The sequence below is a fragment of the Pygocentrus nattereri genome, chromosome 3 (assembly GCF_015220715.1).
Source record: "Pygocentrus nattereri isolate fPygNat1 chromosome 3, fPygNat1.pri, whole genome shotgun sequence".
NCBI lineage: Eukaryota > Metazoa > Chordata > Actinopteri > Characiformes > Serrasalmidae > Pygocentrus > Pygocentrus nattereri.
In genome coordinates, this window is record NC_051213.1 from 39,928,491 (window position 1) to 39,954,007 (window position 25,517).

The 25,517-nt window shown below is 40.7% G+C and overlaps 1 protein-coding gene across 4 annotated transcripts in view; it reads right to left on the reverse strand.

Moving 5' to 3' along the window:
* nphp3 (nephronophthisis 3) overlaps positions 1–24,149 on the reverse strand; it is an 86,552-nt gene extending 62,403 nt beyond the window's left edge. For all 4 annotated transcript variants that reach the window (XM_037537027.1, XM_037537025.1, XM_037537026.1 and 1 more), the window contains exons 1-4: positions 23,767–24,149; positions 21,519–21,902; positions 6,536–6,661; positions 4,809–4,959 (exon numbers count right to left, since the gene is read on the reverse strand). In XM_037537027.1, coding sequence (XP_037392924.1) covers positions 4,809–4,959; positions 6,536–6,661; positions 21,519–21,842 — 601 coding nt within the window. In that variant the 5' untranslated portion in view covers positions 21,843–21,902; positions 23,767–24,149. The remainder of the gene's footprint in view (positions 1–4,808; positions 4,960–6,535; positions 6,662–21,518; positions 21,903–23,766) is intronic.
* Positions 24,150–25,517: the final 1,368 nt, after the last annotated feature.

Sequence of the window (25,517 nt, forward strand, 5' to 3'; positions counted from 1 at the left end):
CTGCCATCTAACTCTGCACTGATCGCCTGAGATGTTGCCATCATGGAGTCAAGGAAATCCTCATCTTTAATCTGGTGGAGCACAGAGATTCCCCTCAAGTTCCAAGACCTTCTGGCTCAGCCACAGACAGCTACTACAACCAGCTGGAGAGCTGAGTGGGGCCATGTCTTTAAACAGTCCAGTAGGTTAAAATAAATAACTAAAATTAAAATAACTAAAATTAGAATAACTAAGATTAAAATAAATATGATGTAATTAAAAGTCAGTAGGCTAGTCAGCCTTGTGTTTGGCTAAACTAGCTAACGTGCTCTCTCTCGGTCGCTCGCTCTGACGGTAACCATTGTTTTTGAATTACTGGCAGGAGTGTTTCCTGTTTTTTTTGCTCAATCTTGCTAGTCCCTTGCTAGCTGTTGCATATTACTCGCAATCAATTGCAACCACTGACATTAGGAAGTAATTTTTTTTCTCAAGACACCACTCCTCTTCCATTCACATGTCCAACAGGTTTGCCCCACTCAGTGAGACATCCTCTGAGATGCCTATGGAAAAATCTCTAGCTATAGGTGATTCTATTTTACAGCAAGTAAAATTAGCTTCTCCTTTAGGGTTGCAAGGAGCAGTTAGCTGTATATCGGGAGCCAGGGCACCAGACATGAGAGGGAACCTAAAGCTGCTAGCTAGCCATAGATATTTGAGGATAGTCATTCATGTAGGTACTAATGACTTTCCTCTGCAGCAGTCAGATATAACTAAAGGTGACAATGTCAGTGTGTAAATTAGCTCAGACAATATCCAATGCCGTAATATGCTCTGAGCCGATGTTGCACTCAGTAGTGCCCGAAAAACAATGTGGGCTTTGTAGATAATTGGTCTACTTTTGAGGGCAAGCCTAGTCTTTTGAGTCTGGATGGTATCCACCCCTCACGGGAGGGTGCTGCTCTCATTTGATGTAGCATAGCTCGTAGTCTCTCTCAGTATAGGACAGTCAGTCGCTGACAAACCAGGGCCAAGGCCAGGCATCAAACAAATAGACTAAACCGACCGTCTGCTAGCTGCCTTGAGATGCCACATAAGCTCCACTCAATTGAGACTGTGTCTGTTCCCTGAATAAAATAAATTATTTAAAAATCTTGAAAGGTTTGTTACACTAATTTGATCGATATCAGAACTGTTAAACCGGTTTGCAGTGACAGCACTTTTGGTCTAAAGCTAGGACTGCTTAACATAAGACCTTACCTAAGGTGGTCGTTGTAAATGAAATTATTACTGGTTATGATTTTGATGCTCTGTGTCTCACAGAAATGTGGATTAGACCTGATGAATGCTTAGCTCTAAATGAAGCCATCCCCAGTTTATGGTTATGCACATAGCCATGATATACAAGTGGCTGGGGTAGAGGTATTGCAAACATTCACTTAAAAAAAAAAAACTGTACAGGTGAACCAGAAACCAGAAAAAAATGTTCTTCCTTCAAGCTCTTAATATAAATGGTTGAGGAAAAATCCACCTTGATGAACAATAAGATCCACTTAGTAAGACATTCCTATATGAGACTCAAAATATGAAAGGGGCCCACTCATTACTGCAGTGACACTCTTGACTTAATTTTGATCTTAGGTGTAAGCAAACATCATTTAGCCATTCCTCCCCAGAGCACAGCAGTCTCAGATCATTATCTAATCTCATATGAAATTCGCTTCACTCGTAAATTTATCGGCATGCTATAGTTTTAAAAAAACTAGAACATCCTCCACAGCTAGTAGCTAGTTCATCCATCCATCCATCCATCCATTTTCTAAGCCGCTTCTCCGTCAGGGTCGCGGGGGGTTACTGGAGCCTATCCCAGCAGTCTTTGGGCGAAAGGCAGGATACACCATGGACAGGTCGCCAGTCCATCGCAGGCTAGTTCATCCTACTCTAGATAATGTTGCTCCATTAAAAAGTAAAATAATAGGGCAGAAAAAGCTTGTCCCATGGTACAATGACCATACTCAAGCTTTAAAACAGTCTGTCAGACAACTAGAATGAAAATGTCACCTGACTAAACTAGAAGTATTCCAGTCCACCTAAAGGGATAGCGTAATAGACTATACAATTGCACTCACTATGGCAACCTCTCTCTCCTCTCTGATTGAAAACAATAAGAATAATCCTAGATTATTATTTTGCACAATTAAAACAGCTACTGAATCTAGATGCCATCAGCCTACAGCAGCAATGATTTTATGCATTTCTTCAGTAATAAAATTGAAACAGGCAAAATTCAAAATGCACAGTTAACCTCTACAAACCTGATTCCTTTACAAAGTCAATCCAGAGCTTGAGTATACTGTAACTATTGGAGAGAAGGTGGAATCGTTTACCTTAATTCAACAAACTGAGCTAATTAAAATGCCTTCCTTCTCAAAATCTTCTATTTGCATATTAGATGCAATCCCTCCAAGTTTACTAAAATAAATTTTGCCCAAAATATCTAAGCCTACTTTGTCAATAATAAACTCCTCTCTTAACCTTGGCTATATTTCAAAAACTCTTAAACTAGCAGTAATTAGACCTATGATTAAAAAACCTAATTTCAGTCTGGTTTTAGGCCTTCATAGTACAGAGACAGCACTAGTTAAAATTGTAAACAATCTCTTATTATTCTCTGACCAAGGAAATGTATTTTCACTAGTTCACCTTGATTTTAATGTGCCATTTGATATGACAGACCACTCTATCTTACTAGACTAGAAAATCTTGTAGGGAGTAGCAAGAATAGATTAGATCTTATCTGACTGATCACTATCAGTTTGTAAATCTAAACGGTGAATTATCTGTTCTTCCAAAAGTAAAAAATGGTGTTCCACAAGGCTTTGTTTCAGGACCTCCATTATTCACCTTATATATGCTACTACTGGGTACCATGATCAGTAAACATAGTGTCAATTTCCACGCTGATGACACACAATTATAAATATCAACCAAACCAAATTATAAACTTCAATTTAATAACATTGAGAAGTGTGTTAAACACTGGATGTCGAGTAATGTTCTTCTACTCAACTCAGAAAAAACAGGTTCTTCTTGGTCCAAAAGCTGCTAGAAACAAGCTATCTTAACACTTAAACTTAATAGTTTCTCGGTTGCATCAGGTACATACATCTGTAAAAAACCTTGGTATCGCAATAGATCCCAATCTGCCCTTCGATGCACATATAACAAATATTACTAGGATAGCTTTCCTGCACCTCTGCAATATGGCCAATTAAAGAAATGCTTGGTCTCTACAGGCTGCAGAAAAGCTAGTTCATTTATTTATTACCTCAGATTACTATAATGCCCTGCTGTCTGGATGTTCCAGTAAAAGTCTTAACAAGTTTCAGTTCAGTGTGTGTTCACTAGTGTGTATGTGGTGTTTCACTTCATGGATGGGTTAAATGCGGAGGTGGAATTTCCCCGGTTGTGGGATCAAAAAAGTATCACTTAACTTAACTTAAGAAGTGCAGAACACTGCAGTCAGTCCTCACAAGAACCACAAATCAGCCCAGTTTTATCAAACCTACATTGGCTGCCTGCTAAATTCATGACATATAAAACTCTAAATGGCCTCACTACTCAATTACTGAGTGAATTTAAGTCTTATTTTGAACCATCAAGCCTACTTAGATTACAAGGTGTTGGCTTAGTACTAGTATTAGTACCAAAAATTTATAAAGTTCTTCTCAAACAAGGCCCCCAGCTTTGGAATAATCTTGCAGTCAGTGTTTGGGACTAAGTCTAGGCTAAAAACCTACTTGTTTAGTCCAGCTTTTGGTAATTAGATTTTCCTATTAGATAAAAGATGCAGATCTAGGGGATCATGTACATCGAGTATTGTAGTAAGCTGTTGTCCCGCTGCTTGACATCTCAGGGAGCCCTCAAAAAAATTCACTGCTGCAGTCAGTGGAATTTTCAGTGACAGATTTTTCTGTTACAGTTCCACTGAAAATAATGGAACATCCAATTTACCGCGAAGAGCAAAAGAGTCATGTATGGAAATACTTTGCATTTGAGGCAGACCACTATTGTGTGCCACTGATCATTTCAGACATTAAGAGTAAACACTTCCTACTTTGCAAAGTCCTTCAAAGACAGATATCCAGATATATTCAAATAATTCAAGGTGAGTTTCAATTCATATTAATATTATATTAAAAACATACACTTTAAAATTATTTTTGTTTAAAACAGCTGGCATTGCTTTGTAGTCATCTATGTTCCATACAATGTTTGCAAAGGCTAAGAGCCAAACAGTAAAGTACTGTAGGCTAAGCTAATGAAACCGTAGCTCATAGTAGCAAGCTACCATTATTACCGTGTAGTCTGTTTCATCCGTCATCAAAATAGACTGTTAGCATTTTAAAAAACTATTTCTGGACTAATGGTCTGTCACCATGTCAGTAAATTTAAATTACTGCTTGCACTCTAAGTATGTAGAGGTGTGTGTTGCATTGAATGAGCAGCTGTTTTCATTGAATTATACCTGATAACTGAAATCTCAGAAATGTCCTTTCACAGTATTAGCCAGAGGAGGATGTTGACGAGGAGAATCAGGAGTAAATAATGTAATGTTCATTATAATAATTTTAATGTTCAAATTTCTTTAATAAAAGAGCGTAAATGGGATTTAAAGTTTTGTTTTTACCGTGCTATAAATTGAGTACCAAGCACTATGGAATGTGACTGCTATTGGTATCGATAGCAGAGGCGATCCCTAACCTCCAGCCCACAACTGCTCAACTGACTGTTGTGATCTGCGAGGCCATGTGTTGTGGTTCTGTTCTTACTTGTGATGCTTGTGCGGTTGTCATCAGAGTCTGAGTCAGCTGGGTCATAGAGCTGGATCCCCTGAGCCTGTAGCTGCTGCAGTTTGGACTCCAGATCGCGCCTTGCCCGCAGCAAATCTTGAATCTCCTTCTCTTTGGTCTCTCGGAAGATCTGCATATCCAGTGAAAGATGATTAAGTGATTGAGTAAAGATGAAAGTCTAAACTAAAATATGTTTGTGGGCAATGTGGACAGCTGCCTTCTAGCCTTCATTACCTTGGAACAGCTTGTCTTACAGAAAGATACACAGCAGGTTTTGATATCAAAATATCAGGAAGGAATAAATCACAATTAAAATTACATCATCCTTCTGGCCTCATTTCTCACAAGAACTCCCATTTCCCATAACTCCTTGGGAGATCATGTGACTGAAGTTCCTTGTTCAACCAGTCAGCACTTTAAGTCTCCTGAGTACTGATTCTCTATAGCTGTGTTCTAGGCCATATGACCTGTTTTGTTTAGTTTATAAGCCCAGGCTTTAGTTTAATGATATGGTGAGATAATGTTTCTCCTGCAGAACCACTGAGTGTTTCCAGTGTTTTTCAGTTGCCCTTGGTTTACTGGACTTTCTTCTGGGTCTTTTATTGTTGTATTTTGTCTCTACCCTACTGGTGACTGCTCTGTTTTGCCTTCTTACTAGTTTGTATTTGACCCATGCCTGTACCACGATGATTCTTGCCCATTCCTTTTGTATTAAAGCCTCTTCTTCTCTTTTCTGCTAGCATCTGACTGGGTCTGTCATGTTACAGTTTACAAATATTCTAGTTTAACAGTTTTTGAAAAGGTACTTCAGCTGACAACTATTTTCAAAGTTTGTATAAGCAAAAATTTAACAAAAACAATAAAAAAAACAAATAGAAGCTGCTAAGTAAATTTAAGATTTCTTGAAATGGCAAAATTGTAGGGGTGTAACGATTCTCCAAGTTTTGTTTTGTTTTATTTTTTGGGTGATGGTGAATAAGAAAAACAGGGAAAAATCTGTGTTTTATTTAATCACTAACAATTTTGTCTTCTGGAACTATGACACAAGACTGGATGTTTGTACCATGGTTTCGGTCTCTGAATCGTTACACCTACAAAATTCTTAAAGATATCACAATTTAAAAAAAGGGCCTATGAGTAGCCTTGGATCTCTAGGAAATAACAACTATAATAAAAATAACTTCTAGGGAAAATAACAACATGGCATGTGTGACTATATCATGTAAATACATTGTAACTGTAAGTTACCAAAATGTAAAAACAACTGTGAAAAAATACTTTAGCTTTGAAAAAGCTTTCAGGCACCAATATAATACTAAAATTCTAAGTTGATACTACTTTTGTCCCTTTTAAGGACTACTTTGTTTTTTATTTTTATTTTTAAGTCTTATCAAACACACACTATTACAAACAACATAAAATATGCAAAAACCCTAGCCCTTTCCAGTTAAACAAAAAAAACTTTTTGTTACAAAATCAGACGCCCCCCCCAACTAATTCGCTAGTGTTCTAGTGTTGGTCAAATGCTATCTTGAATCACTGCCACCTCCTCTTACACAAAGAAAGTGCAATCTTTTAAAGGTTGTGGGAGGCACACTTCACAGAGAAGGTAAAAAGATCAATTAAATTTCAATGCCACAAAATGTACGCTTCCCGTTTCTGGAAAAATGCAAGCTGATCTGACTAGCACTGACAGAGCTTCATACCTTAAATTGACGTTTTACTTTGTCTCTGTCATGTTCAAATGTGGCTGCTCTCTCCATGGCCTGGTACTTTGCCTCCAAAGCACTCTCCTTCTCCCTGAGAATCTTCTGGTAGGTCTTCTGCAAAGCCTGAAGACCAGCGAAGCAGAGAGTTGTCAAGACAATTAGATCACAACTACACTCAACAGACACACTGTTAAACATCAAGCCAGTTGTTCTATGACTTAAGGAAACTCACCAAAATCTTCATACTTGTACATATATATATATATATATATATATATATATATATATATATATATATATATATATATATATATATATATCTGTTGTTGGAAGAAAAAAACCTTGAATCTCAATTTTCTTTATTTTCATTTTTTTTTATTTTTTATTGCTTTTACAACAACTACAAAATACTGCCTTAAAAGCGTGAATCAATATGCAAATAAAATAACATGAAAGAAAGAATAAATAAATAAAAATTTAAAAAATCAAATAACATAAAAAGGGGCCTCAAGAGGGGGGGGGATTACCCAAGTCCTCTGTGGGAAGCTGCGGGAGGGACCTGAAAAAAGGCGATGAAAGGCGACCAGCACCTATAAGGGTTGTCCACTGAACCCCTCAAAATAAACTTCATTTTCTTGAGGCGCAAAAAGAAAGCAACATCTCTCAGCCAGAGGGAATGAGAGGGAGGATAGCGAGACTTCCAGCTGATAAGAATTCTTTACCTTGCCAATAACAGAGCAAAAACTATAGATTCCAATTCTCGGAAATTCAACTGGGTAGTGACCAATGTAAATACTATCAGGGAATCAGGTGTTTATTAAAAACTGTTGAAAGAGTAGAGTACACAAAGTCCCAGAATCTTTGTGACAAGACCAAAACATATAAGAGAGGATCGCCGGGTCCTCATTGCAGCGAGGACAGGTTGGCTTAACCTCAGGATAAATTTGTGCTAATTTAGCATTGCATAGATGAGCTACATGAATAACTTTCAGTTGCGTTATGTTCAGCATTGCACAAGAGGATGAAGAGTTACTTATAAATCTAGAGTCCAGGGTTGCAGGCTTAAATAAATGATTTTTGCATATTGGACTTGAAACAGACGCCTTGGTAAAATGAAACATTCTATGAAACTGGGTCCAGATCTTCACTAAACACAACTAACGGATTGGAGGAGAAATGAGAGGGGAATATGGGAAGAGAGGAATAAACCAAGGTGCGAATAGAAGAGGAGTGACAGAAAAGGGATGCCATGATACACCATGCAGCTTCTCGGTTTGTAAACCAAAATGCCATTTTTGTATGTTGGCTGCAAAGTAGTAATACATAAAATTAGTGAGGGCCAAGCCACCAGAAGAACGGAGACACTGAAGAATTCCTTTCCTGATCCGGGGGACATGACCACCCCAAATAAACCCAGTGACAGCCTTATCTATAGAAACAAAAAAGCATTTGGGGAGAAAAATAGGAAGACATTTAAATGAAAATAAATTTAGGAAGGACATTCATCTTAATGCACTGTACCCTACCTGCTAGAGAGAGGGGAAGGCTACTTCACCTCTGGAGGTCACTGCACATTTTAGTAAGCAGAGGGAAGAAATTAGCATCCTGAATAAGTGAAATTTTTTGAGTGATATTAACACCTAGATATTTAAATCCGTCAGGTACCAGCCTAAAGGGGATTTCTATTTGTATAATTGTACAGGCAGCAGCATTAATTGGGTAAAACTATATCAAGAGATCGTCCGCCTAGAGGGAAACTCTTTTCAATTCCATACCTCGTGATTCCTTGTACACCAGGAGCAGTTTTAAGAGCAATTGAAAGAGGTTATATGGCAATAGCAAAAAGTAAGGGTGATAAAGGACATATGGTGCTAAAGGTCCCTGGCGCATACCTCTAATAATAATAATAATAATAATAAATTTAATTTAAAAGCTCCTTTCTCGACACTCAAGGACACTGTACAAAATGTAGGGTTTATATATATATATATATATATATATATATATATATATATATATATATATATATATAAAAAACATCAACAAAGAGAGTAGGCTATTTTGAACAGGTGAGTTTTAAGACTGGATTTGAAAAGAGGAAAAGAGTCAATGTTACGGATGTCAGGTGGGAGGGAGTTCCAGAGTTTGGGAGCAGAGCGGCTGAAAGCTCTGCTCCCCATGGTACTCAGACGACCAGAAGGTACAGAGAGATGAATGGAAGAGGAGGATCTGAGCGAGCGGGTAGAAGTTGTGATATGGAGAAGATTTGACAGATAAGGGGGGCAAGGTTATGTATGGCCTTAAATGTGTGGAGGAGAATTTTGTATTCGATCCTATATTTAACCAGAAGCCAGTGGAGCTGTTGAAGGACAGGTGTAATGTGATGTAACAAGACTATGAACTAGAATAGATGCAGTATGGGGGTGAGGGAAGGGCGTAGACGATTGATGTTACGCAGATGGAAATACACAGACCGGGTTACATTACTAATGTAAGAGCCTAAAGATAAACAGTTATCTAAGATGACACCCAAGCTCTTAACCCGAGGTGAGGGGGAGACTAATGTACTGTCAATTTGGATAGAGAAAATATCCACTTTGATAATGTGGATTTGGAACCACAAAGCAAAATTTCAGTTTCATCACTGTTAAGTTTTAGGAAATTAGAGGTGAACCAGGATTTTATTTCAGATAAACAGTTGGAAAGGGAAGAGGGCAGGAACAAAGTACTTAGTTTACTAGATAGATAGAGCTGGGTGTCATCTGCATAGCAGTGGAAATGGATGTCGAAAGAGCGAAAAATATTGCCAAGGGGCAGAAGGTAAATGATGAAAAGTAGGGGCCCCAGGACAGAACCCTGGGGTACACCAGAAGAAACAGGGGAAGACTGAGACCTGAAAGATTTGAGTTGAATGAACTGAGTGCAGCCCGAGAGATAGGAATGAAACCAGTCGAGTGCGATATGATTAATGCCAATGGAAGATAGTCTGTTAAGGAGGATAGTATGAGAAATAGTGTTGAAGGCTGCGCTCAGATCATGAAGAATGAGAAGGTCATTAGTGATCTTAAGAAGAGCAGTTTCTGTGCTATGGAGGGGCGAAAACCAGACTGGAATTGTTCATAGAGACAATTTTGGGATAGGTAGGAATGAATTTGAGTAGCAATAACTTCAAGTTTCAAGTATTTTGGAAATGAAAGGGAGGTTAGAAAGCGGGTAAAGGTTATTAAAGTTGTTGGGGTCTGAGCCAGGTTTTTTCAGAATAGGAGTGATAGCAGCCGTTTGAAGGGTGTAGGAACAATTCCACTAGTGAGTGAGGAATGAATAATGGCAGTTATGAGGGGGAGCAGAGAGGAAAGACCATATTTAACTAAGACTGTAGGGAAAGGATGAAGCTGACGTGTAGAAGGTTTTGATTTGCTAATGAGATCAGAAATGACAGATGCATCTGGAAGCTGAAAACAGGAGAGAGACTGACTATGTGAAAGAGGTAGAGAGAAGGAGAGAGGCTGTGGATCAGGACAGATGTTCTGGTGGATTTTATAAATTTTCTCACTAAAAAACGACATTAAAGCATTATAAGTATCAGTTGAGTAAAAGTGGGAAGGTAGGAAGGATTTGGGTTGGAAGAGTTTGTTGACTAGAGAGAACAGTGTTTTGGTGTTGCCTTCCCTAGAGTTAATTAGACCAGAGTAATAGGAGAATTTAGTTTGAACAATTACATCCTTATACTGCAATATGTGTGTTTTGTGCATTTTGTGGATGGTAAGACCAGATTTTCTATAGAGTCGCTCGAGCTGACGAGCTTTAGCTTTCATTAGCCGTAGTTTAGGGGTATACCAGGGGGCAGAATGAGTGAAGGAAACAGAGCGAGTTTTCACAGGAGCAACAGAGTTGAGAATATAGGTTAAACTATTGTCATAGTGGTCAACAAGTTCATCAAGCTGTCCAGGTTCAGAATATTGTCCAGGCTGGAGGTGAGGACATCCTTATCAATGTCTTTGATGTTCCTAAATGAGATGAGACGAGCTAATGGTGCAGTATAGAGCAGCTTAATCCAGGAAATCAATGTATTTCCAAACCTAAATTTATTAAGAACTAAAAATAAATAGTCCCATTCTATATGGTCGAAGGCCTTCTCTGCATCTAGCAAAACAACAGCTTCTGGAATTTGCAAATTACCAGATGTATATAATATATTTAAAAGTTGCGAATGTTAGAAAATAAATGCCTCCCTTTAATAAAGCCTGTTTGGTCCTCTAATATAATAGATGGGAGGACAATTTCAATGAGTTTGGCCAGAATCTTAGCTACGATTTTGTGCTCGTTACAAAGCAAACTGATGGGACAATATGAGCTGCAAAAAGTGGGATCTTTATCCTTTTTAACAATAAGTGAGATATTAGCCTGCGTCAAGGAAGGGGGCAAGGAACCCCTTTCCAGGGACTCGTTAAATACCTCCAGCAAAAGAGGTGACGGTTGTCAAATTTCTTAAAAATCTATTCCAAACCCATCTGGGATTTACCATTACTTAAGGATCTAATAGCCTCAGAGATTTCCCCTAAGGTAAATGGGCAATCTAACTCTTCAGCCAGTATAGGGTCAAGCACCAGGAGTACTAGTTTGTCTATAAATGAATGCATAGCAATAGTGCTAGTCAGACCGTATATAATGAAGAGTAGTCATTTTTAAAAATCTTGCTGATGTCTTTAGAATGAGCCAATAAATTTCCATGAGTGTCCCTAATTTGGTGTATTAGTCTGGATGCAGCCTGTCTCCTTAACTGACAGGCTAGTAGTCACGCACTTTTATCACCATATTCATTAAAAAAAACTTGAGAATGTAAAATAAAGGCTTCAGCATATTTTGTGTAAAGCAAATTGAATTCTGCTTGTAGGTCAAGCCGCTTTTTAATTAATTCTGGAGTGGGACAGGAAGAAATCTGATTGTCTAAAGATAATATTGAACTAGAAAGCTCTGCCAACTTTTTCTTGTTGGTGTTCTTAATATACGACGAGTAGGGGATAATTTCACTACAAATAACAACGACTCCCACAGCACTGATTTTGAAACAGAATCAGTTTTGTTAGTGTGTAAGAAAAAACTAATGGAATCTGAGATCATTGTACAGAAATTCTCCTCTGAGAGTAGTGTTGGATTAAAACGCCATTGAGAGCGATCTCTCTGATGACTGAAGGTAAGATCCAACTGCAGTGGTGCATGGTCTGAAATAACTATCAGCAAGTACTCAACTTGGGTGTCAAACTGCATGAAAAAAAAATAGTCAATTCGAGAAAAGGAAGAATGTACTTGAGAGTAAAAGAGAAAGATCTCTACTGAGGGTGAAGTCCATGCCATGGGTTGACAGACATTTTTATCAATAAAGCAGAACAACGATGATGCCATTTTTGACGTTACTGTTGACGTCCGTTTTGATTGATTTAGTGTGGGGTTCATAACACTATTAATGTCAGAATTAATTTATGTGAAGTTAGATCAGGAATGATGGACAGCAACCTATCCATAAAATTAACATCATCCCAAACAAAACAAAACAGTTGAAACAGTGAGCCCACTACAATAATATATCTACTATATTGGTCAGATATGATATTGGAAGGTGTAAAAATGTATTCTTTTATTAATCAATATTGCTACTCCCCCAGATCTACTGTTATAGTTAGAGTGAAATACTTGGCTAACCCAGGGCTTACAGAGTTTGGTATGCTCAAATCTGGAGAGGTGGGTTTGGAGAAATATTATATCCGCATTCAGGGATCTAATATGACTAAAAACCTTTATAGCTTTAATTTAAGATTACAGACCCTTGATATTCCAGGAAATAAATCTAACCGGATTACTTAAATTGGAATTCATTGTTTAAATGAGAAGAAGAGACAGATAGATGATGTGGTAGAAAGCATATGTGTATAATGTAGACAAAAGCCCGAAAGCATAGCGACCTTGAGAAGAAAGAGAAAATGACACTGGGGAGGGAACACACACAGACAAACACTGTCCCAATGAGGGAACTACAGCCCTCCAAACAATCAAACCCACTTTGAATGTACTTCCAGACTAGCCTAAAACACATTAAGCACATGTACTTATTAAATGCGCCATCACCCACAGAAGAATCTGTATGTGTACAATCAAACTGAAAATAACGGTAATTGAAAAAATTAAAGAAATGTACCTTCATCCTATCTTCACTGCAGCTTGTGCGTTGAGAGAACTTTTATCACAGCCAAGTGTAAGTGAACTCTTACTGGTTAACAGAACATGAAATCTGGAAACAAAACTACGTCACTGGTACTAACAGCATAAAGTTACTTTACCCCACAAGACATAAGACATAATAGTAGCTCAGCGATTATAGTGATGTTTCAGAAAAGCCTGGGCTTTTCCGGAGTTTCAAAAAACTTGAAACTATCTTTGAAAACAACACGTAGTCGGGCGGGGTAGAGCATACTGAATCGGATCTCTTCTTTGTATATCGTTGCTTTCACCGCATGAAAGGTGGCCTGTCACCGAGAAAGGTCTGCGCTATAGTCCTGGAAAAATCTGATGTTGTGACTCACACCATCCCTGCTCCTCCGAAGGACGTGTTCCTTGTCCTGAAATGAGTGAAAGAGCATAACAGCAGCTCCTGCTTACTTTCGTGTTTTTCATACTTTTTGTATTTTCATCCTCTCTCTGTTAGTACGCAAGTTCACTGTGTGTCTAGCGAGTTGTTTTCTGCACTATGGACTCCAAACTACTGGAGTTTGCTCTGGTCCTCGCTCTACTATTTTTCTTTGTTTTCGACCGCGTCCGGAGACCGCGTGCAGAGCCACGACTCTATTGTTTACAACCAGGGTCAGCTGTTGGCGCTGCGCCACACGGTGGTGCTGCCGGACAAAAGACCCGACATCCCCCACGAGCTGAGGAGGAAGAGACGCGGGTGTCGTGCCGGAGCTCTACGTCGGGCTAAGAGAAGACGTTACAGACCTGTTCTCCCCTCCGTCATTATGGAGAATGTGAGATCTCTCCCCAACAAGATGGACGAGCTGCATAACACACTGCATAACAGACTATGTGAACTTCTGCGTGGAGAACACTGTACCCACCAAGACTGTACAGTGTTTCCCTACCAGCAAGCCATGGATTAACCCTGACATAAAGGCTCTTCTGAAGGAGAAAAAGAGGGCCTTAAGATTAGGGGACAAGGAGGAGCTGAAAGCTGTGCAGAAGGAGCTGAGGAGGAAGATCAGGAAGGGGAAAGATAGCTATAGGAGGAAAATGGAGGAACAGCTACAGCAGAATAATGTCAGCAGAGTCTGGAAAGGCCTTAAAGCAATCTCCGGCCACAAGAAGCCCGACTCTCAGGTGGTAGTGGACCAAAAGTGGGTGAATGATCTCAATCTGTTTTTCAATAGGTTTGATCACTCACCTGCCCCTCCCACTACAGGGACATCTCTCTTGAAACCCTCCTGTCTGGTACTTCCAGCATGCTGCTCTACCCTCTCTCTCACACCCACAACTTTCAGCTCACACCCACCCCCCACTCGTTCTTCTGCTGGTTGCCATAACCCTCAGTTCACACATTCCAACACTCAGCACCACTTCACAAGCCTGAAGCTGGGGAGAGTACCACAACTGTGGAACACATCTTGTGCGGTGCCACTGCCGAAAACGCAGCACCCAGTGGACCTCAGCAGCTATCGGCCTGATAGCTCTGACATCACACCTGATGAAGACACTGAAGAGGCTTTTCCTTAGACAACTCCGCCCTATGGTGAGCTCATCTATAGACCCACTTCAGTTTGCCTACCAGCCTGGCATTGGGGTGGATGATGCCATCATCCACCTGCTGCATGGAGCTCTTTCTCACCTGGAGAAGCCTGGGTGGACTGTGAGAATCATTTTTTTAAATTTCTCCAGTGCTTTCAACACCATACAGCCTGGGCTCCTGAAGGACAAGCTGGAACAGGCAGGGGTGGACGATCACATAACGCACTGGATCCTGAACTACCTCACCAACCGTCCACAGTATGTGAGGACATGGGACTGTGTGTCCGACATGGTAGTCTGTAACACAGGGGCCCAGCAGGGAACAGTGTTAGCACCATTCCTCTTCACCCTGTACACTGCAGACTTCATGTACAACTCACCAAACTGCCACCTACAGAAGTTCTCTGATGACTCAGCGATCATCGGCCGCATCACAAATGAGGACGATGGAGAGTCCAGAGAACTGATTCAGGACTTTGTGGACTGGTGTCTGCGGAATCACCTACAGATCAATGCGGGCAAGACTAAAGAACTGGTGGTGGATTTCCCCAGGGGCACACATCCCCCTCCAGCAGTGAACATCCAGGGAACAGACACTGAAAGAATGCACTCTTATAGGTACCTGGGTGTGCACCTTAACTATAAACTGGACTGGTCAGACAACACTGCTGCACTTGGATATAAAGGACAGAGCAGACTCAGGAGCTCTCAGAGCAGACTCAGGAGCTGCTCAGGAGACTGAGGTCGTTTGGAGTGCAGGGGCCACTCATGAGGATCTTTTCTGACACAGTGGTGGCATCAGTCATCTTCTATGGAGTGGTCTGCTGGGGTGGCAGCATCTCCACAGGAAGAAACTGGACAAACTGATCAGGACCTGGGAACTCCTCTAGACCCAGTGCAGGCGGTGGGAGAAAGGAGGATGCTAAACAAGCAAGCATCCATGCTGGAGAACGACTCCCACCACATGCATGAGACTCTGGTAGCACTGGGCAGTTCCTTCAGTGACTAGCTCCTTCACCCCAAGTGTGTGAAGGAGTGCAATCGCAGGTCCTTCCTTCCTGCTGCTGTGAGACTGTTCAACTAGCACTGCTCCCAGTAGACCATACACACTTATATTATAAACACTTATATTCAGAATGTAAATATTTTTCATTGTGCAATATGTTCATAAGTGCAATACAGATCCTATGCAATTTTTTTAAATTCTTATTCTTATGTTGTTGTAAATAGTCTAGAGATTTAACTTTAATTTTTATTATTTATAATGTTTATACTGTTTCCTGTTATTATTACTGAGTTCCTTACTTCTGTTACTCTGCTGCTGTAATATTGTGAATTTCCCCGCTGTGGGACTATCTTACCTTATCTTATAACGAAGGGCCTCGACTTGTTAAGAGTCTGTGCCGCCTGCCACAGCTGATCGGGCAAGCCGGTGTGCTCTTTCTAGAATAGGCTGAGCCGAATGCTTCCAGCAGCGGTATTGTCATGAGGTTTGTTGGATTGGCGCCCTCCATCTTCTCCGGGATTCCAATAGCTCTCAAATTGGAGTGATGGGAGTGGTTCTCCATGTCATCTAGCTTGTCAAGTAGTTTTCCGTAGTGAGTGATCTGCATTGATTTTCCAGTTGAGCAATGATATTGCTATGACCTGATGTAGAGGCTTCCAGTGCCTTGATGCTCCCCAAGTGAGATTTGAGCATTTGCTTAATTGAGTCCAGAGTGTCAGCAATGGGCTGTAGAGCACTGGAGAGAGTCACAGTATTCTCTAAAAGCAAAGAACTTTTCAAGTTTTGACAAGAACCAAGGTGGAGCATCAGTCGATTCAGCCATGATGTTAGCTGCCGGTGAGCTAGGCCTCTCTAAGGGCACCACTGTGTTGTGGGAGGGGCTGTCCACTGCATGGGCCCGAGAGCCGGTTGAGTCCTTAACATGTCGCCCCAAGTTAGCTCCCGCATTTAGCGATTGCTCCAAAGTTGATTGTGAGTGAGCCATGGTGGGTGCAATTTTAAGTAGGCTTCTCTCTCTTAAATTGCGCAACATCAGACTAATCCTGGTCCAGATAAGAAGGGCGTCAGGGAGTTTTCAACAAGGTAATAAATCTGTTGTCGCAAAAGTACCAAGTATATTAGGGTGTAGCTACAGCAGTGGTGCCAACACACATCTATTCGGAGCGCATTCCTAACCGGAAGTCCTTGAATCTCCATTTTTGTTGTTTTTCAGTTTTTGGAAAATAGTTGTTACCCCTTATATTGTTTGCAGATTTCATGGTGAATGGACCAAAAGAAACAGCACAAATAACTTTGAAAAATGTCTGGCTATATTCACTTGGCAACACAAGTGAGTACACCTCACAGTGAACATGTACTCAAAAGTGTCAATATTTTGTGTGACTACCATTATTATGTAGCACTGTCTTAACCCTCTTGGGCACGGAATTCACCAGAGCTGCCCAGGTTGCTACTGGAATCCTCTTCCACGCCTCTATGATGACACCTTGCGCTCCTCCTCCTTTCACTAAAGGATGCCATACAGGTCCTCAATTGGATTAAGGTCTGGAGACATACTTGGCCAGTCCATCACCTTTACCTCAGCAAGGCAGTTGTCATCTTGGAGGTGGGTTTGGGGTCATTGTTGTGTTGGAAAACTGCCATGCGGCGTAGTTTCTGAAGGGAGGGGATCACGCTCTGCTTCAGAATGTCACAGTACATGTTGGAAATCATGTTTCCCTCAATGAACCGCAGCTCCCCAGTACCGCCAGCACTCATGCAGCTCCAGACCATGATGCTACCACCACAGTTGTCTTGGTACTCACCAGGACGCCACCACACATGCTGGACACCATCTGAGCCAAACAAGTTTATCTTGGTCTTGTCAGACCACAGGACATGGTTCCAGTAATCCATATTCTTGTACTGCTTGTCTTCAGCAAACTGCTTTCTTGTGCATCAGCTTCAAAAGAGGCTTCCTTCTGGGACGACAGCCATGCAGACAGTTTGATGCATTGCGCAGTGTATGGTCTGAGCACTGACAGGCTGACCTCCCAATTTTTCAAGCTCTACAGTAATGGTGGCAGCACTCATGCATCTATTTTCTGAAGCCAATCTCTGGATATGACTCAAAGTCTTTGGCCAACCCTGGCGAGGCCTGCTCCAAGTGGAACCTGTCCTGGAAAACCGCTGTATGGCCTTGGTCACCATGCTATAGCTCAGTTTCAGGGTGTTAGCAATCTTCTTATAGCCTAGGCCATCTTTGTAGAGAGCAACAATTCTATTTCTCACATCCTCATCCTTTGCCATGTGGTGCCATGTTGAATGTCCAGTGGCCAGTATGAGAGAATTATACCCAAAACACCAAATTTAACAGCCCTCTATCGAGTCACATCACACCAGGGAACGACAATAACACAATTGTGCACAATTTGTGTTGTCAGCTATTTAGACATTAATGGCTGTGTGTTGAGTCATTTTCAGAAGACATGTTTCATTTCTATAGTGCTGTCCCATGAAAAGATATAATAAAATATTTGCAGAAATGTGAGGGGTGTACTCACTTTTGTGAGATACTGTACATTGCATCATAAACATTGTTTAAAATTACATAAAACATTATGTGGCTGTGACCAAGGTCAACGCAATATTAAAAAGGAGAACGATAGTAACAAGTTGAAAAGATTGTTGAGTTGGTCTTTGTAGCAAATATAGTTTGGCACCCATAGCAAATTACATCTTGTTTTTTTGAAAAGAAAAATAAATACAAAACAGCAATCTATTTAATTAACACTTATCTTGTTTGAAACACTATATCATCAAAAGTACTTACTCATCTGCCTTCACACTCATATGAACTTTAGTGACAACCCATTCCTAATCTTCTTTCTTCTCTTCTTTAATTCTCTCTGTGCCAGGAGGCACACAAGGCTTGAACATCGCTCCTCCACTTGGTTCGGTCTGCAGCTCCGCAACGTGCTGAATTCCACGTGTTCCAGCCTGCTCTGTTCCTCTCCGCCTCCACCATTCTCCGCCAAGTTGTTTTTGGGCGGCCCCTTTTCCTTCTTCCTTCTGGTGTCCACTCGAGGGCAACAGCACAGTCATCATTCCTGTCCCTTCTCAACACATGCCCAATCTAGTTCCATCTCCTTCTTCTAACCTCCTCGCTGATCTTCTCCACTCCTGCCATCTCTAGCACCTTTCTGTTGGATACATGCTGCTGCCATCTGATTCTGAGTATCCTTCTCAAACACTTGATCTTGAAGATGTCCAATTTCTCTTCCTCTCCCTTGGTCAACTTCCAGGCTTCACACCCGTAAAGTAGTATTGATAGCACCAGACTCTTAAAAAGGGATGCTTTTGTTTTCCTGCTGATGTTTCCGGCTTGCCAGATGTTTGATAGCCGCTTCATCTGTGCGCTGGCCAAGGCTATTCTTTTCTTGACGTCTGCTGTGCCTCCTCCATCCTTGGTGACATTTGCACCTAGATAAGCGAGGCTTTCTACTTCTTCCCCTTCTTGTCTGCCACTGTTCAGCTTGTCATCACTCCTACTGTTGACTTTCATGACTTTGGCTGCGTTGTCCTCCAGTTTTGTCGTTTTGCTTTGTAGATGCTTCATGGTTGAGGAGAGAAGGGCGAGATCGTCTGCAAAATCGAGGTCCTCCAGCATACTCATGAAGATCCATCTTATCCCAGTTCTCTCACCCTCCACCGTTTTCCGCATCACCCAGTCTACTACGAGGAGGAACAAAAATCCTGACACACAGAATCCCTGCTTCACTCTGGTGATGACTGGGAACCAGACATTTTTCCATTCCTTAGGTCCTTCACTGCTTCAGTGCTTCCACCTGTATATCCATTTCTTCTATCTCCTCCTCTTCCTCCTGTGATGGTTCCTCTGGCGTGTCTCTGTTGAGAATTTCCTGAAAGTGCTCCTTCCATCTCCTCAATCTGGCTTCTTGGCTCTTCAGCAACTCTCCGTTCTTATCCTTAACTGTGACTGTTGGTCTGCTTCCTTGCTTTGTCAGCTGCATCACAATGTTGTGCATTTCTTTCTGCCTTCCATTCTCCGCTGCATTCTGTGCTCTCTCTGCTTTCTCTGCCATCCATCTTCTCTTATCCTCCCTCACACTCTTCTTTACTTCTCTGTCCTTCTCTCTGTACTCTTCTTTCATTCTACTTTGCATTCTCTGTGAGCATGTACTGTTAATCCTGTTCTTGATGTTTCTCCTCTCCTCAATAAGTTTCCAGCGGTTATGACTTATCCATGGCTTGTTCTTCCCTTTTCTAAAGCCGAGTATTTCTTCTGCTGACTTAACATACGCATTCTTCTGTTGTTCCCACACCTCCTCTATATGTTCACTCCCCGTCTTGGTCTCTTCCAGCTTGCTCTTTACTGCCTCACAGTACCTCTTCCTTGTTTCTTCGTTTTGTAGACGTTCAACGTCTAATCTCGGCCTGACCTTCTTGTTGTTCCTGTGTGAGTTGAGGCGCAGCCTAATACGAGTCCTCACCAGATGGTGGTCCCTGTTGGCATCAGCCCCTCTCTGTGCTCACGAGTCTTGTACCGATGACCTCCACTGCCCACTGATCAGTAGATGGTCGATTTGGTCCTTTACTTTTCCATCTGTCCTTGCAAAGGACTTTGTCGGACGCTGAGCTTCCCGTAGGCTTTCACTCATCGTCGTCATAGTGCCTAACGTCACCCCCCAGGTCTTGATTCAAGGTGATGTTTGTCGTTTCTGTAATTTGTTGGTTTTTATGGGAGGAGGTAGCTGGCCTCTTGCCCAACCCCCAAGCTTGGAGGGCCAGTGGTTTTCTGTCAGGGTTTTCCTTCCCTTAGATGGACTGCCCTCCCAGGCTAACGAGTTCCATCTACCCAAAGCAACTGGTTTTAAGGCACCAGTGATTCGCCTTCGCCCCTTCTCCTATTAGTATAAGCAATTCCGCTGCGAGCAGGCCAGGAGTTGGACATTGGTTGTCAGAGGCTTTATAAGACACACGTCATGTGGGGGTATTTTGTAGGGAGTGGGAGCTTATCCCTGTGACAACGTTGGAACATTCCTAATCTATATATATTTCTTGGTCTGCTGAAGCATTAAGAATTCCTTTCACTGGAACTAATGGGCCAAGCCCAACTCCTGAAACACAACACCACATCATAACCCCCCTTTCACCAAGCCTTACATTTGGCACAATGCAGTCAGACATGTAACGTTCTCCTGGCAACTGCCAAACCCAGACTCATCCATTGGATTGCCAAATGGAGAAGCATGATTAGTCACTCCAGAGAACCGGTCTCCACTGCTCTACAGTCCAGTGGCAGCGCTTTACACCACTGCATTCAACGCTTGGATGCAGCTGCTCGGCCATGGAAACCCATTCCATGAAGCTCTCTACGCTGTTCTTAAGCTAATCTGAAGGCCTCATGAAGTTTGGAGGTCTATAGCAATTCATTCTGCAGAAAGTTGGTGACCTCTGCGCACTATACACCTCAGCATCCGCTGACCCCGCTCTGTCATTTTACGTGGCCTACCACTTCGTGGCTGAGTTGCTGTCATTCCCAATCAGTTTCACTTTGTCACTAATACCATTGACAGTTGACTGTGAAATATTTAGTAGCAAGGAAATTTCACAACTGGACTTGTTGCACAGGCATCCTATCACAGTACCATGCTGGAATGCACTGAGCACTTATATACCTGTGGCCATGGAAGTGATTGGAACACCTGAATTCAATTATTTGGATGGGTGAGTGAATACTTTGGCAATATAGTCTATGATACATTATCAATCTTTATTACAAGCTAAGCTTAGATAAACTGGGTAGTTTACAGTAGGTACGAGTAGGGTGTCATCAGGGGGTGATAACATTGTTTAACTGATTTGCATACTGTGGCATGTCATGGTACTTCGGTACCAAGACATGTCATCTGCAGCTATAGCATAGTTGATACAGAGGGGTGCTGCAGAGGTGGAACTGACCACAATAAAAACGACATTTTTACAGTTTAGAAAGATGTGTTCACATTTTAAGCAAGGCTGGTATATTTTATTTTTACAGAACAGTGCATTTCAGCCGTTGGAAAAAAGGTCTTAGGGTGTAGTTACACTTCAAGACACAAACTGCCTGAAAATGACTGAGTGGGGTTACACAGTTTATAGGTTACTACATAAATAACATGATGGTCCACTTGGTCAGAATTTACTCTAACATGTACTTACCTGTAGCTCAGCACGCAGCCTCTTGTTTTCATCGTCCAGCTTGGCCTCCTTCTTCTGCATGGAGGCGATCTCATTATTCTTGCTTACACGGAAGATCTCATAGTCCTTCCTGAGACGTTCATACTCCGCTGCATATTCCAGCTCCACGGAGCCAGTGGACTTGAAGCTGGCTCCAATTCCGCGCGGCGCACGCCGAAATGAGCTGCGCAGGAGCCGTGCCTTAGGCTTCACCTCAACAGGGATCTCGCACGCCTCACCACCCTCGGCACCATAGCCATCCTCAATCAAATCTCCAGGGCTCACAAGCGAGGAGGCCGTGCCCATAGTGGATTGAGCAAGCCCTCGCTACTAGACACCAGCCTGGCTAAAGGAGCACTGATGATCCTGCGGATGTGATATAAAAACACTTATGACAATGTAATAGCACACTTTGCAAAAAGTATATGAACACCCCTTCTAATTAGTCTTAGTTATCTCAGTCACACCCATTGCCAACAGATGCATAAACTCATTCATTCATGCAAGCAACAGAGAAACACTGGCTGGAGAATGGGTCAGAATGAAAAGATTAGTTTATGTGAAAGAACTTCATTGGCCTGCAAAGAGCCTTACATTAACTAGTGCTCGACTTCACCAATGATCTTGTGTGAATAAGAATAAGTAAATAACCACTCTCTTTAGAGACAGGTGATACAGCCTGATTTTCCAGTTAATGGAATCTATTTATCTAACTTCATATTTTCATTGTTTAAACACAAAATTGTTCAATATGTCATTTTAATAACTCTACATTACTACATTGTGTTGATTAACCTACTTTTTATTAGCATATTTCTCTACAATGCCTATGTTAGTAACACTGAAGTAAAGTTACAGTAATGGTATGCTGCTTTTTTTTTTAACACTGTCAACTAATTAAGGCTAATATAACTAACCAGGATAATAAGGCAGAAACAAGGCCAGTATTACGATACCACTACTAATCCTGTTACTTTAAGTCTTCTTGAGTAAATCACATTTGTGATTATCAGGCATCTTCGTTATTACTGTTATCCATTACAACTAACTAGAAAGATCTCAAATTAAAGATTTAAGATAACTACTAACAATTTGAGTATATCGAAGTGAATATGTTGATAAACAGATTACTAAAGAATTCAGAAAGCCAAAGTAATTTTTTATTAGTATTATTCTTGATGCTACAGGGAACACTAAACAATTTTAGGAGAACATTAAAATGTTAGTTGGCGTTATGCACAGTGGATCATCAAAACGATTACAGTTGAAACTGAATGGTAGTACAAGATCCAGTATAAATGGCTGAAGCTTTTAACAGACACTTTATCAACTATGTTGCTAAGACTGCATGAGTTTTGCTGCTACAGATGATCGAGTACTTATCGATAAATCCAAAACCCTGTTTAGTTCAAGTAATATTGTAGAGAATGATGTACTAGGATAATTAATTTACTTAATAACACTAAGGCCAAATATTGTTATGGTATGGACTCTGCATCGCTTAAATCTTTAAAGGAGTCCCTGGCCAATCTCTTTCTCTCTCTCTCTCTCTCTCTCTCTCTCTCTAATATTTATATAGCAGCTTTTTAGGAGTGATATAGGTTAACAGGGCAGATTTCAGAAACAGATTTAGAGAAATAAAATCAATGATTAAGAAAAATATTATTTTAAAAACATATTTGTATTCAGTAATGGTTAGCACCATGAAAGTAGAAATGGTTTCAATACAGAAATTATTTTTTCAAAAAAACCTTCCTCACTGCAAAATAAAGTTGAAAACTGAAATGGTTTGCAGCATATGTTCTCTGCTATCACATGTATCACATACGACTAAATTGTAAATTTTAAATCAAATCGGTTATTCAGTCTCTTAAGCAGCCCAAAATCAAGCTTTTAGAGCTGTTTTATATATCAGAAATGTTAACTTCTATCCACCCTCAGACTGAGTCATGAGGTGCTTCTTCACTGCCTCCAAACGTTGCACTACCCAAACAAGAACCGCTAGATTAGTTAGTAAAGATACGAGACAAAAGTGGACTGACTGAATTCTTTGTTTGGTTTTCAGATTAAGAACAGTAGTTAGCTTAACTAACTAGCTAACTCTGAATGCTTAGTTAGCTTTAGTTGCTTCTTTATTAGAATTAGAAATACTTTATTCACAAATAAGTTCTAGTTAGCTGGCTAACCTAGCGTACCTAGGTTAACTACAGAAACACCACCTAAATCTTACCGTTAGCGTGGCTCTTCCAAAGCTCTGAATTAAGGTCGTTGGATCGGTTTACATTAAAATACGTTATCAGTAACTAGTACAGCGCAAATCCGAATAACAGCAAAGTTGGTAACGTTTAACCGCATACGGATTTTTACACGTTACCCAATCCTAAACCCTGAATACCGTTAGCAGCTTCCTGACGTTAACTACGACTGTGGACGAAACTAACTACTTCAAATAAACACCCCTATTAAAAATAAGAGACGACATAGCTCTTATCTCATAGCGCTGTTTGTGTCCAGTTTTGGAATTTGTATCAGATCTACATTTAGAAAGCATTCGGAGGTAAACAAACGCCAAAGTCTTCCACATTTCCCCCATCACCCGGGCAACCGCCTCCCACTACGGCTCCCCTATGAGGACAAACTTCTTTCGGCCTGGAAACCGAAAATTCACTCTTTTCAGCGAACTGGCTCCAAAAAGGCTGCATGTGCGTGGGATTTTCGTTAGGCTTAAATGTGAATTTCACTGATTTCTAAAACACTCTAGTCATTAAGATGTAGCCATTCTAGAGAAATGACCAAGTCAGAATTTTTCACAACAGTGGTGATAGGAACCAGTCTTCTGAAGCATTTAGTGTTTCTGATATAGAAGCATATCAGTATCAAAATTAAAATGCAGTCTGTAAAACTGTTTTTATATCGCTGCTGTCGGAACAAAACCTTGTATCTCCAAAATGGCGACTTTACAGGAGAAGGGAAAAATCATACATTACTTTTAATGCAAGTCAGAGGAACCAGAATTTTGACCATTTATTTCAGTCCATCCTTCATTAAATATACATAAGATATAAAGGCCAATATGTTTTTTTAAATTATGTCAAAAACTCACATATCAACTGAAAATCAACAAAAATGCCGATACAAGGTTTTGTTCTGATAACAGTGATATGTTTGCATTTAAATTTCCCTGTAATATATGCAATGGTGGGCTCAAAATGAAAATTCATGTAGAATACTGCATTTTTAATTTGCAATAGCATCTTTATTTAAATTAAAATGTATATCCAGAAATGCATATTTATGCTGTATGTGATTTACGCAATAATTGTGTCAAAATGATCATTAAAATGTAATTCATCATTAAAGGCCTTTTTAATCTATAATAATGCATTTAAATTGCATTTTCAAAGACAGGAATTAGGCAAGTAGCACCCTACTATTTGTAGCTAATGTTAACTACAATTTTTTTGTAGCTAATAGCAGTAACCACTACAGTTTTATGAAATGTAGCTAGTAGCTGTAGCACCTAAAATTTTTTGTGTAGTTATAGCGATAATTTTTGCTACAATTTTGTTATACATACTTCAGGCAATTGGCGAAAATTTTGAATCACAGAACGCAGTCATTAACCAGGCTGATGGTGATTGTGAAATCCTAACTGAGCGACAGGTTGAGCACACGGGCAGGTGCTGATCACCCGTTACTAGTAGGATTAGCTCAGGGGGCAGCAACTGAAATGTTAAGAACCTTTCTGTCCTTTCAACAAAAATCAAATCACATCAGGAGCCACATTTTATGTCCGTTCTACCATCTTGGTTGTAAATAAGTCTTGTTTTTATCCTAGTACAGGATAAAATTATAAATGAAAACACAGACTTACTTTGCTCTGCTTTAACCTTTAGCTCAGCCACTTCTCCCGCACCTCAGGAAACCTTTCCATGAGTTTCTTGTAAAATGTCTCTCAACGTTAGACTTTTTATGAAGCTG